At 28.7% G+C, this 13,579-nt stretch overlaps 3 protein-coding genes and 2 long non-coding RNA genes across 5 annotated transcripts in view; 3 read left to right on the top strand and 2 right to left on the bottom strand.

Annotated features, from left to right (window-relative positions):
- Positions 1–13,579, top strand: part of LOC114932408 (uncharacterized) — a 123,421-nt gene that overhangs the window by 58,231 nt on the left and 51,611 nt on the right. The gene's annotated exons all lie outside the window — the stretch shown is intronic.
- On the bottom strand, positions 407–1,632 carry LOC114932404 (chymotrypsin inhibitor-like). Its single transcript, XM_029304574.2, has 3 exons — positions 1,516–1,632; positions 1,046–1,143; positions 407–731 (listed from the first exon to the last, which is right to left on the bottom strand). The coding sequence occupies exons 1-3, from the start codon at positions 1,562–1,564 to the stop codon at positions 651–653; spliced, it is 228 nt and encodes a 75-aa protein (XP_029160407.1). The 5' UTR covers positions 1,565–1,632; the 3' UTR covers positions 407–650.
- On the bottom strand, positions 3,752–4,516 carry LOC114932406 (chymotrypsin inhibitor). Its single transcript, XM_029304576.2, has 3 exons — positions 4,415–4,516; positions 4,118–4,233; positions 3,752–3,977 (listed from the first exon to the last, which is right to left on the bottom strand). The coding sequence occupies exons 1-3, from the start codon at positions 4,461–4,463 to the stop codon at positions 3,897–3,899; spliced, it is 246 nt and encodes an 81-aa protein (XP_029160409.1). The 5' UTR covers positions 4,464–4,516; the 3' UTR covers positions 3,752–3,896.
- On the top strand, positions 7,537–9,457 carry LOC146724468 (venom metalloprotease inhibitor-like). Its single transcript, XM_085479796.1, has 3 exons — positions 7,537–7,748; positions 8,739–8,839; positions 9,107–9,457. Exons 1-3 carry the CDS (start codon positions 7,697–7,699, stop codon positions 9,203–9,205), a joined length of 252 nt encoding a protein of 83 aa, XP_085335922.1. The 5' UTR covers positions 7,537–7,696; the 3' UTR covers positions 9,206–9,457.
- On the top strand, positions 10,553–12,717 carry LOC146724467 (uncharacterized). The gene is made up of 3 exons (XR_014924055.1): positions 10,553–10,647; positions 11,166–11,474; positions 11,734–12,717. It is a non-coding gene; the product is annotated as an uncharacterized LOC146724467 (long non-coding RNA).

Below are 13,579 nucleotides of genomic sequence, written 5' to 3'. Positions count from 1 at the left end.
TTATCTGTTATATGTATAATGACTATGTTTAGGAAAGATTAAATAGTAAATATTATTAACATCAAATTGCATTAGTTGAGAAGTATAAACGTGAAAAAATAATTAGCTGTGATTATCAAAATCATCAATCGGTAAAAATAAATTATTTCAAAAAACACTTTTTAAGAAATAAAAATTAATGTTTATAGATTATTTTTGTTTAAAAGTTTATTTGCTCAAATTGAATAAAATTATTAAATTTGATGGAGAATAATTAATGTAATAAATTATTTTCTTTTTAATGTAATATATATGTATATATGTGTATATGTATATATGTATATATATATATATATATATATATATATATATATATATATATAATATATGTATATTATCTAGAAAATACTAATAAAATATTTTGATATATATTTAAAAGTTTTTTATTAAAAACACAACAATTTTTTAAAGTTTAACAAAAATAAGCAATTTTCAATAAGTACATAATTATTTGAAGTTAAAAAATTTTGAATGCAACTAAAAACTTGTACAACAAATGTATTGTAATCAGTAAAAAAAGCTTTAATCACACATACTCATTTCGTATCATTATAGCGACATAGTTGATGAAATAGTTTTAGAAATTATACTTGTTTGGTTATAGAACGTGATTAACAACTTTGCGTAGGTACACATCTGCCTCCCGCGTTTCTCACATGTCCTTGTATGCAGTCACATCCAGGAACACATGCCTAAAAACGAAATGAGGAACATTAAAAAATATAAGTAGAGCTTTTATTTGTACAAAATTATTTTAGAATTCCGTATTCCATTTACACAAATATACTTTATATTTAAATTCTATTTATTTAAAAAATATGCACGTACGTAACTTTTAAATTGCAAAAATATTAATAATAATATAAGAATTATTTATCCACATTTCTAATGTAGTGGTTCAAATAAAAAAAGAAATTTAATTTAGAAGAAATTAAAAAAATATCTTTGAAATATTTAACAATTTTTCAAAATTTTTAATACATTTTATTTAAAAATTAATACTGACCAATGTGCAAACAACGGGAGTTGGATTTTCGCAAGTGCTTGGGCACTTTGAACCGCAACTATTGAATACCTCATTTTCACCACAATGGGGCACAGCATCTATAAAAACATAATTATAAATTAATTATTTATTTTTTAATAATTATAAATTAATTATTTATTTTTTATTTAATGAAATTCTTGTAAGTGTATGAAAGATATTGTTATTTTATGTGATATATGCTTATAATTTAATTTTTTATTTATTTTATTATTTTACAAACGTGTCCTATGTGTAATTAAGCTTTATAACTCTATCAACAATTTATATTTTTAGCACAATTCGGAAATTATTCTATATTTTTATGTACGATATACGTAATTCTACTAATTATTTATAAATTTTTCTGACAATTTTTCAGTAAATGAAACATCTGTAAGTGACATTCCACGTTTGACAATTTTAATGTATTATTATTGCTTTGAACTTACTAATGGCAGCAACTACGATGAGGAAGATGAAAATTATGGCACGGGCCATGTTTGTATTCTTCGGTGCTATTCTATATTCGCTTGAACAACTCGGGCTGGACTGATGATCAGTGTGCAATTTACTGAGCTTATATACAAAGTCGGATGACCTTCGCCCGCCACACGCCTTTCTCAAGATAGACATTTTTTTCGGTATAACTACTTCCTTTTTGTTCTCGATGTTCACGCTGAAGTCATCTCACATAACGACTTGTTTTTGAAACCGCTATTGCAACGTGTGACATGAATAATTTTCTATCAATTTTAAATTTCTTATCAATAAGTAGATATAAGTCTGAAGACTTATAATCTAATTCAAATTTTTACGCAGAAAATTTTTGAATTCATAAAATTAGTTTGTCTTAATCTCGATGTTTCAAACTTACATAATTATTACCAGCAATTTTTGTTAAATCATTATTTTACTCTCTACTTGTAATACTTGAAATCTAATTAGATTATATTCTAAAAAGAATTACAAATAGCAGCTAATTTTCATTAAAGAGTGTTAAAATATATTTGTATATTTATACAAAACTTGTACAGAAATTTGTACATTTAAACAGAAGTAATTTGTACATTTTAAAATTCTGAAAGATTATATCTTTTGTTTAAAAAATTGTCTAACAAATTGATTTATCCTCGAATAATGAGATTTATTTCATTGTGTTAATCTTAAGTTATATTCTCACTGGAGACACAACGAGCAATTTTTTGTTGCTAAATATTACTTTTTCTTATTATATATTTTCGGGAAATATGTAGTTTTACTTGCAAAGATCTATAACTAATTATGCCTTTGATATTCTCCGTAGATAATAATAATATACATTATATTAGCAGGACAAGCAATAAGTGAAGAATATAAAGTTGCACCTAATATTCTATATGTTTTTAGGTATCACATTAACAATTTTTTAGATTTTAAAATAAAATTATGCCGAGAAAAATTTTTCTTAGTTTATGTGTAAAACTTTTGAAATTAATTTATTTGAAAACCCTAAAATTAACAGTAAAAAGACAACGGTCGAGTAAAATCTTTATCGTTTCTTATCTAGGTTTAATCAATAATGAGTGCTTAAAAAAATCGGTCAGTCTACAATGTTGTTTAAACAGTATGAACGTGTCGGTATTACTAACAATAAATTAATCACGAGTAATTGTGCGTAAATAATAATACGCACGTATAGTAACAATAAGAATTGTTATACATATTTCTGCTTTTTTAAACAGATTTTTAATACATATATTTCTACAATTTAATATGTATTCTTATTTTAATGTATATATTATTGTAATAATAGTTAATAAAATACGATAATGTCTTACGCACAATTTACATTGACGATTGACTCTGCCACAATGTGGAATGAGATCATAATGATTGATCTTCGAATTTTCTGTTAAAAGAGAGATAAGAAAAATTTATTACGTTATTGATCGTAAAAGACACATAATGTATGTATAAAATATATTACATTAAAATGCGATATTGTTATAATGATATAAGTTATTTTTATATTTGAATAGTTAATAATTGTTCTCTTTTTTATGATGTTAATTTTAAAAAATCTACTATTGATTTTTACAAATTAAATATGTAATCGTGGTTTTTTCTACATATGGAGAAATATATGCTTATATAATAAGTAAAGTTACATTTCGCATTTATATGACTATTTTCTATTTTTTGTAACAGATATTAAATTAATATAATTAATAATATAGTCACACAGATTCTTGCTTTTTTTATTTTATCATCATATCATGCCAAATTTCATATATTTTAATAGAATTATTCTAAGTATAAAAATATCATATATTTTTCTCTCTTTTTCTTAAATACGAATATATAAATCTCACTAACACGCAGTGTATCCATGTGCGATATCTCTCTTAACAGTCAATATTGGCTAATACTATATTACTCGTTTCGTGAAACCGAGTTGTTATTTAAACTTGTTATTTAAACAGCATTGACGTATGGATCTATGGTCAGTTCTTAGAAATGTGACGAGGATAGAAATGTATATTTTCTTTCTTTTAATCTTTCTTCTCAATTGTTAACAAAAGAAATTATGTTCCTACCAATTATCAGATACATTATTAGAAAAGAATATGTTTTAATTAATACTAAAAAATCAATTATAAAGAATGTTCTTATCGAGAATAAAGAAAATAATTAAGACTATGTATATAATTTCCACAATTTTTAAAAATTTTTAATCATCTTTAATGCATTTTCTCGAAACAGTAAAACAAAAATGTGATCTTTAATATTGATCAAATATTAAACATTATGAACATATTACAATTTGAATATAGTACATATTGATTAATTTTTAGCACTGTGCAGGTTGCACGCAGTTGTTCTCAGCATTGAGCAGAAATCCTGATTTGCAGAAGCATCCTGGAACGCATTGCTGCAAAAAAATGTTTGAAGTCTAATATAACATTTACATTATAAAGTTTTATATTTAACCACACAATATTTTACATCTGTTAAAAAAATTAGAATAAAATTTTTAATCAAATTCAAATATAAAAATAAACCGATAAATACCATTGTGCACATGACTTGACTAGGGTCCTCATTGCATTTAGGTGGACATGCTGTTCCGCACTCCTTATATACTTGATTTTCTGGGCATGGTATTGGATTCTGAGCAGCAGTTATGCCTGTACATACACAATATTACATATGTCATTATATACGTCCACGTGTCACAATATTAGAAAATATTAAAACTAATTAAAAAACTAGAGAATATATTATAATTTATTATTTATAAAAGTTCTTAGATTCAATTAATCACAGATGAATGAATATTATAATTATTTACATGGTGCGGAAACTTACTGAGAATCACTCCGACCACTACGAGCAACACGAAACTAATACGAGACATCGTTAACGTTTTGATACTTTACTTTATCAACTTGTGAGTGATACTGTCTGCGAGTTTCAAGCTTTTATATATACCAGGCACCATTTAGATCTGGATTTGTGTGCGTTTGTTTATCTGAAATTATTGTCTATTATCTATTACGTCATCACTTTCGATGACACGTTTGTGTTTATACATGCACATGATAAAATACACGTTTGCTGAACGATGAATAATCAAAGAGCGATTTTGCACGTGAATATACTAAAACATTGATAATGAAATTTATCGATAACAACAAACATTGCCGCGTTCTTTTAGCATTTTACGTGTTGTAAACGCATTGCAAATGGAACTTTGTTACACATGTTGAATGTCAGAAAGTCATTATTACACAAAGAAAATTTTTATATACTTTTATTATACATAATTTTTCGCACTGATTCAATATACATTTTTAGATTTGTTATCTTTCGTTTGCATCTGCCATATTATGTAATCATATTTTTCTGCTGGCCAATTTTTGTATAGACCATTAAGAATCAATCAGAGATGTTTGCAAGGTCTCGCGCAAATTCTATTGTAGTTTAGCAATTTTCAAGGTGATGATGTAATAATTAAATTGTTGAGTATTGTTTGTGTCCAATAATTGGTGTACTTTAAGAATGAAGCAGGAAGGACAACTCTTGTTCGATTAATTGGGAAATTCCGGGCTTGCAAATGTATACGTTGTGTCCACTTTGTCAGCGTATAAGTTTGACGGTCAGTCCGACCCGCTTCCCGAATACGCTTTTACCCTAAACGCCATTTCGCCATCGGCGAGATGGCCCAAGTGAATCAGATTGACCCTTCTGCTCCCCCTCTTGGTACATAGGTCTTTTTTTTATTTCGCGTAAAGAGCGCTGAGAATCGAATATCTAGATTCGAATTGAATTTATTACGATCGGGAATTGAATTATTGTCTGCGCGTAACTGCTTTTAGTTGGAACATTTTCGTGAACTGAAGCGTCTCTAAAATCATTTATTCTAATAACGGACGCATTTGTCGAAAAATTTTGTTCGCAAAATATTTTCGATTTATTTTGATTTATATACTTGTAATGTGTATATAAAACTAACGGGTTTTTTAATTATGTAAAATCGTTGAGCGATGCTTCCGCAATTGATTCGAAAAAAATTGCATGCATTTTATTTTTAATCAGAGAAGTAAAACTATGCAGCTGACTTTCTATTATTATTTTCCCGATATCGCCTGAGGCAAAAGTTCAAAGACGAGCACGAGCAAGTTGTCAACTCTTTACAATGGCGAGCCGATGCCTTAATTACTTGGAAAACTCGGCGTGTAATTGTGTGATATCCACTCTCTATTCCCATTGTCTTGACTGTCCTATTCAGCATTTCAAGATGCATCGCCATCCGATTCCGACAGAAGAAAACTCGATTGGGAATTCTCGAGATTCCCTGCTCGTTCGCTACGACCTTTCTTTAGCTTTCAGGTCAATCTTCGTATTTTTCTCTTCTCCTACTCTGCTTTTACCGTTCAATCTTTGTATCAGAGCAGCGTCAAGTTAACGATAACTGTCGTGACTTTGCTCCACTGACCCTATCGTGATTTTGCTGACCATAATATAGCGAGTGAGATATGTATATTACAGAATATTTAATCGTAAGATGTTTTCTACTCAATTTTCTCTAAACTAATGATTTATATTTATTTATGATTAAACACGGAAAACAAGTTTCTTATTTTTTGGATTGAATATTTCCTCAGTTTCTCTCTCTTTTGCTTATTCAATATAGAAAACATATTTCGTTTTATATAAACAGAATGTGCGATAATTTTATTTAATGATATCGAATGTGGCAGGATGGTTCTTTTTTTATCATAAAATTCACGTTTTTTTTTAAACAACATGAGTCTATTACGAGCTATGTAAATTGATGTCAAACATATATATTTCCAAATTTTACATCAAAACCGTATAAATCTACTTTACAATGAGACGTTTCGACGCTTACTATGTTTTCAACGTTTCACTATGTTTTAACTAATTATGACTGAAGAGACGCAAGTAAGCGTCGAAACGTCTCAATGTAAAGTAGATTTATACGATTTTGATGTAAAGTTTGGAAATATATATGTTTGACATCAATTCACATAGCTCGTAATAGGCTCATGTTGTTTTATTATCTCTAATTTATAAATTAACGAGCTTATTCATTCATTTAATTTATAATATTATTAATTTTTATTTTTACTAAAAATCAATTATTAATTAATAATTACTATTATTTTATTTTAAATTTAAATATGAATTATATATATATATATATATATATATATATATTTGTTTATATATAACATTACGTTAAAGAAAATGTTAAGGCAATTTGATATCATGATTTTCTAGTCGAGACAGTTGATAGCTCTGCGTTTCTTTATCTTAAATATGCGAAAAAGAATAACAGCTATTACGACTTGAATTCGATGCACAACAGTGAGAGTCAGGAATGTCTATATATCATTAAAGAACGGGGAATCACGAGTCGTCAAGCACGCAGTGTACATATTTAGTTTGGATTTTCCCGCTCGCGTATATATCACGTACAGCATAAAAGAGGTAATTGAACGAATCAATTTTAAAGAGGAAAAAAATTTCCAATGCATTGTTATTACTTGTACGGATGCGCAATTAAACACGTAAGCAATGTTGTTCTATTTTAAGCAAGAAAACACACATTTATGTCAAGTTTTACATGTGGAATATTACGTTCTAAATGCACGTTATCCGATATTTATGAAGATAATATCTATGAAGCTGAATCATTATGTATTTTCCCACTACATAATCCACATACATATATATAATACTACTATATTGATAGTGGAACTTTACGTGACAAAAACGTTACTGTGCAGACATATATCTCCCTCTTGCTTCCACAATCGTGTACTTGAACGCAAATTGTGGAGAAGAGAAAGGGAAGGTCTGCGCATGTGCATTGCATCAGAAGCAATAAAAAAAATAATTTTTTTTTAAATTAGTTCTGATAAATAATAATTCATAATTATTCCATTTTTACATATAATAAGAGTTCCTGATGGGAAGGGAAAAAGAAGGCGCATGCTATTGCGTCAGGTATTATTACCATATATCGCAAAGCCGATGTAAATTTATATAAGAGACTTCTGAACTGAACGACAGTTAGACTGTGAGTTGCAAATTGTGCATGAAGACTAAAAATTCGTCATAATGTCTCGTACAATAATTGTACTGCTGGTTGTATTGGTGACATTTTCTACACGTAAATATATATTTAATATTATATTATTGAGATTTTTCAATTTTTATTTCATAACAAATTTTATCAATGTTCTTTTTATGGGGTGTGTCACCCCGACATTTAATTTTCATAGTTCTGATTAGAGTTCTGACTTCTTTTTAAAAAGTTTAAGAGTTCTTATCATTAATAAAAAGATAAAATATTTTTAATATTGCATTAAAATAAACAAATCTTTTAATTTTTTTTAAATTAGTTTTGATGATTAATTATAACATTTTTACATATAATGAAAAGTTCCTAAAAGTTTGTTACCGTAAATCGAAGGAACTCTTTTTATTAATAATAAAGAATTTTTAAACTCTTTAAAAAGAAGCCACACACACCTTTTATAAAATAAAAAGAACATTGATAAAATTTGGTATATTGGCATTGATAATAAATATTTATTCAGCGCTAATGTTTTTCATTAAGCAACTTATTAAACATCAATTTAATATTAATTTAAAAAGAATTAAATTAATTAATGTTTGTCCAATATATTAAAATATATGTAAATTCTTATTAAATAGTTATAATATATATATATATATATAGAAGAGATATAGATCAAGAAAAATATCAGTCCGATAGGCGATTTTCTGGCCTATTGCTTTGCAGGGAGATTAAAAGGGAAATACGGGAATTAGATATCTCAACCAAAAAACTTGCCCCTAATTAGCGAAAGCTAATTCCTAATGAGCAAATAAATTAATTTTCGCAATGTTTGCAATAACATCATATATATTTTTCACTAATTGGGAATTAGTATCTTGGTTGAGATATCAAATTCATGTATTTCCCTTTTAATCCCTCTGTAAAGCAATAGACCAGAAAATCGCCTATCGAACTGATATTTTTCTCGCTATATCTCTTCTTGATTTCGAGAGCCGAAAAATATTCTTAAAATAGTTATAATGTTTTATTAGTATTGTAACAACTTGACAAATGTACCACACATTATTATTATTTTAGATACATTTGCTGATTGTCCCATAAATGAAGAATTCAAATGCGGATCGGCATGTCAAACAACTTGTAGTAACTTGTACAAATTTTGTCCTATAGTTAACATCGTAAGTGCATAAATATCGTAACCTTTCGAGAAATTCATATACTCTTTGTATTTAAAAATTAATTAACTGATGAAGATAGAGAGAGAGAGAGAGAGAGAGAGAGAGAGAGAGAGAGTATGTATTTTATATTAAATTTATATTTATATAAAATTAATATTTATTCAAGGCAAAGAATTAATTTTTACAAGATTACAACTTGTTAATATCTCATTTTAAATATTTTTATTTCTATTCACAAATATTATTTATATATTAATCTTCTTTTAGAAATGTAATGATGCTTGTTACTGCATAGAAGGATACGCGCGAATTGATGGTGATACAAGTCCATGTATTCCTAAAAACGAATGTGGAAACCATCATTGAATATATTATCAAATAATATATCTGATATCTTAGGATAATGAAAAATTAATTGCGTTACTAATTGGAACAGTTAGGTACTCGACTTTTACTTTTTATTGTGATCTGCCATAATAAATTATTATATTTTAATCTTTATTACAAATTAAATACTTATTATACGACACAATTATTAATATTATATGTGTACTTATTATGTATTTTTAATATATATTATACAATATTATTTCTGAAATAAATCAAATTTTAAATGGATTTTGTGTATTGTATAGGAAGATAAACTAATTCTCGCTGTATTGTAAATACATTTATGTTAATACATAATACATTTTTAGACATGGTACAATACGTTCTCTCACAGAAATGCTAATAAAATGCTAATAGAACTTTCAGAATTACAAAAACACTTGTCACTGCCTACAAGGATACGTAAATTAATGGTAAAAACGTTTACATTCCAGTCACTATTACCTAAAAGATTCGGATTGTGCTATAGCTTTTTTACATAAATACATAATTTTTTTCTCTTTTTTTATATTAATTTAATTTTATATCTATCATTCATAGATGTTCCAACTTACACATCTTATATCGGCCATGAATATTACATTATTATACATGCATAAATGAATCATAAAGTTAAATATTACTACTATTTTTTTCACTTTTGGTACAGAAGTAATTAGAAGAGGAATTAAAAAATAAGATATTTTTTAATTTCATCTTTTTTATTGTGTCCTACATATTTTGTATTATATTACACTTACTTTTTTATCAGATTTACAAACTGTAAAGATATAATTTATCTTTTCGATAAAGATTTAATAAATGACCTTGTATAACTACGATAATGATACCATTTTACGTGCATTTCTTTCGCGCTTTTATCAATTCGAATTTATTCATTATCCATCCAAAGTCGCATCCAAAGAGCGTTCTTTCGGACTTATTTGCTGACGATATAATAAAGAGAGCTAATAAAATAAAGAGAGCTCGACTCCCAAAATACACACGACGGAAGTTGGAAACCTTGTCTTTCGTCGGGATCGGCTTCGCGTTTGTTCTAAGCCGCTTTTCGGATTAGCAAAGCTCCCATGGTCGTTGTCCGGTAACCGGCTCGACGTTCGAACGCACAATCGCGTAAGTCAAACAGTTTAGCTACTGGTTTCGAAGAAATGCTCCAATATTTAGTCCCGTAATGTAATCTACGGAGAAGCTGAAAGAGGATAATGTTCTCAAATGGAAACTATTTATCTTGTTTCTTTCCTCGCGCGCCTGATGAACACGTGATTTCTGACTCTGTTCTTTATATAGCTGCGTATTTAACTGTACAATCGCAATTAAAATGCGTTGGACGACGTACGATTATGAAACCGTCACTCACGTGCAGTTCTGTTACTTAATACCGCAGGCGATCAGCGAACGAGCAAGTAGGAAATGTCAAGGTACACTGACAATCATAAAAACATACTTATGTGCATCGAGTGTTATGAAAATAGGAAATAAAATAAATTTAAAGTGTAGACAGGCAATAAGAGCCAAAAAGACTTTTGGCTCTTTATTGCCTGTCTTACACTTTAAATTTATCTTTATATTACAGAGCCTTGTTAAACTCTTAGGAAAAAAAATATTTTATTCGAATTTTTTTTCTTGGAATTAATCTTTCAGAATTATATAATGACATCTAAGATGTTACTAAGTTTTCATTGCCTTCATAAATTCTTATATGCTGATATATTAAGATATGTTTAGAATTGTTGCAATTTGCTGACAGAAATGTGCAATATCTCTTATTACAACATGACAATACATCAAGACTGATACTTAAATTCTGCAATTACAAATGTCACAAATATTTAAAGAGATTAAAAACAATATATATAACTTGAAAAAATGCGTATACATTCTTTCACGTCTCACGGTGAATAATGTAATCCATTATAACTTTTGTGCGTAAGTGTAGCTGAAACTGAATTCACGTGGTGAATCCAGTTCGAATTTCGCATGCCATACGACACGTGTGACGATTGAAACCCTCTCGTGCAAAGAGAAAGAGAGAGAGAGAGAGAGAGGCGAATTCGTTGACGTATACCAAGAGAGCAAGAAGAGATGGACGCCGGTGCCTGAGGCCTGAGGGGTTGCTCGAGCTCCTGCCAGCATTTGTTTAATTGGGAACCGACATGGTCGCCATGGCACCCCTCTCGATCGACCGTCCATCCGTCCACGAGATCTCCTCGAAATTTACAACCCGCGCGTACAAAGGCTACTCGCAGTAAGAACGCAAGCATTTATTCGCATCTCCGTTATATCATGAATTTTGAAAGATCGAGCAAACATAGGAAAATAAATTTGAATATTCTGCAAAATACTATTTTGTTTATCTTCTTTCAGGCATGTTAAAAATAATCGAATTTATATTAATGTAATTAATATTTATTGAGCTTCTCTCTGAGATTGTACACACATGTTATTTATAAATTCTATAGAGATGTACCTTCGTGCAACATTACGAGCTTATAGCCCTTTGTTAGTTTACGTGTCGTGCAAGCTGCTCGAAGGTCGACCGCGGAAGGGAGGGGTTGTGAAATTTTCTGTAACCAAACATGGCCGCCGAATCAACCCTCCACAAAGCATGCGAAACTCCCGCTGCCCTGCCGGAGGTTGCTGCAAGGAAACGAGGGTTGAATTCAAAATGGTGCTTAGTACACGTTATGTATTACATATTACATGTACCATTATTTCTATTTGATCATATCACTGAATTTTGCTGTAAAAGTAACAATATACCATGAGGGTGAAAAGATGAATATCTATAAGTTTTTTAATAAAACGTGAAATTTGTAAATGCAAAAGTATAATCTTGATGACAAAAAATATAAATGCAACATGTCAAAAAAATAATGTTATAATTTGCTGAAGGTTCAATAAACTCTGTAGATTTAATGTAATTCTGTAGGTTTGACCGGCATGATAATCTGATGAAATGTAAATACTGTCTGCATAAATACTTGATTAATGCGTAATTCAGGAATATCTCTAGACAAGTTATTGCAGACTTTGCAATTATCAAAATATTCTAACAGCTTTCATTTCTTAATGTAAGAGATTATTTTTTCTATTATTATCAATCTATTTGTGTCGTACTTTTATAGTCGTAATTTTAATTAGTTAATGAGAATTATGTTTATTGTAACAACTTATGATACTGATGTGATTAATCATGAGCAGATATTATTAATCATGTTCATATACATTCAGATATTATTTGACAACTGAATGAGTCAACTATGTGAATCATGAAAATGTTAAAATTATTACGTTTTTATTTACGTACGAATTTCAGATATTACGTTGTGATAATTATAAAGCAATGTATAGAGATTAGATTAGATTAAGATGACTATTTTATGTGGCACAAGATTAACTAGCCGTAAAAATTGATCAAAAAAAGAAGAGACATTTTTATTTCTACAAGTAGCTCGTTATCACGCTCTTCTCTTTTTCAAGAGCTATTCTACTCCACTTGAAATTTATTTTCTGAAGTGATTATTCATTCTTTGTATCGATAAATCGATTATAAAAATGATTACATATATTCCTCAAGTATTTTGAATGGATACACAATTATTATTAAATTCACAGAAAAAGATGTACTTTTTATCACGGAAGTCTTGCATAAGATAATTATCATACATATATCCATCCTTTTTAACAAAAAAAACTCATTTCAATTTGAACTGCAGGAATAAATTAAAAGTGAATAACAACATTAAATGATGATTTTTTGATGGATATTTTTATTTTATTTATTTTTGCATTACAAAAGAGGCTGCTCATATATTTGCATATGAAGTGCTAAATTTTGCTATCATAAATTACCGAAAATGTGCCACGAGTGTTCGTGCGAATTATGTAAGGATATTTTTCGCCTTGTGATTTTGGATAACCGTGCAATTTGATACAAGTTTAGGACGTAGATAACAGCGCAGTCTTTTTTTTTATAACAATATTTAATAAATCCTCCGTTTCTATCTCGAGATCGCAATCTTGGAAACGGCTGTACACGACATTTACACTGCGCCTACATTATCACCAGAAACACGCGATGTATAGTGCTACACAGGCGACGAATAATTCACTCTGGCCTCGTACATCTTCGGGACTTTATCTGGAAAAAAGGGTGAAACACGTTTCGAATGTCGCATTGTTTTAACCAGCACGGACGGACTATTGTATATAACTTGTAAAATACGTAGAGTTACGTAGTGACACATTTAAGTGAGTATAACAAAAAAAAATGATAAATAGCATGGACCACACAAAAAACTCTGTGAAAAGTAGATAAAAAAAATGCGAGATATTATTTCCAATAGCACA

Source organism: Nylanderia fulva, unplaced genomic scaffold (assembly GCF_048542155.1).
Source record: "Nylanderia fulva isolate GAGA-0341 unplaced genomic scaffold, ASM4854215v1 Scaffold13, whole genome shotgun sequence".
Classification (NCBI taxonomy): Eukaryota; Metazoa; Arthropoda; class Insecta; order Hymenoptera; family Formicidae; genus Nylanderia; species Nylanderia fulva.
The sequence above is the reverse complement of the archived record's forward strand: the minus strand, read 5'-3'. Positions and strand labels throughout refer to the sequence as shown.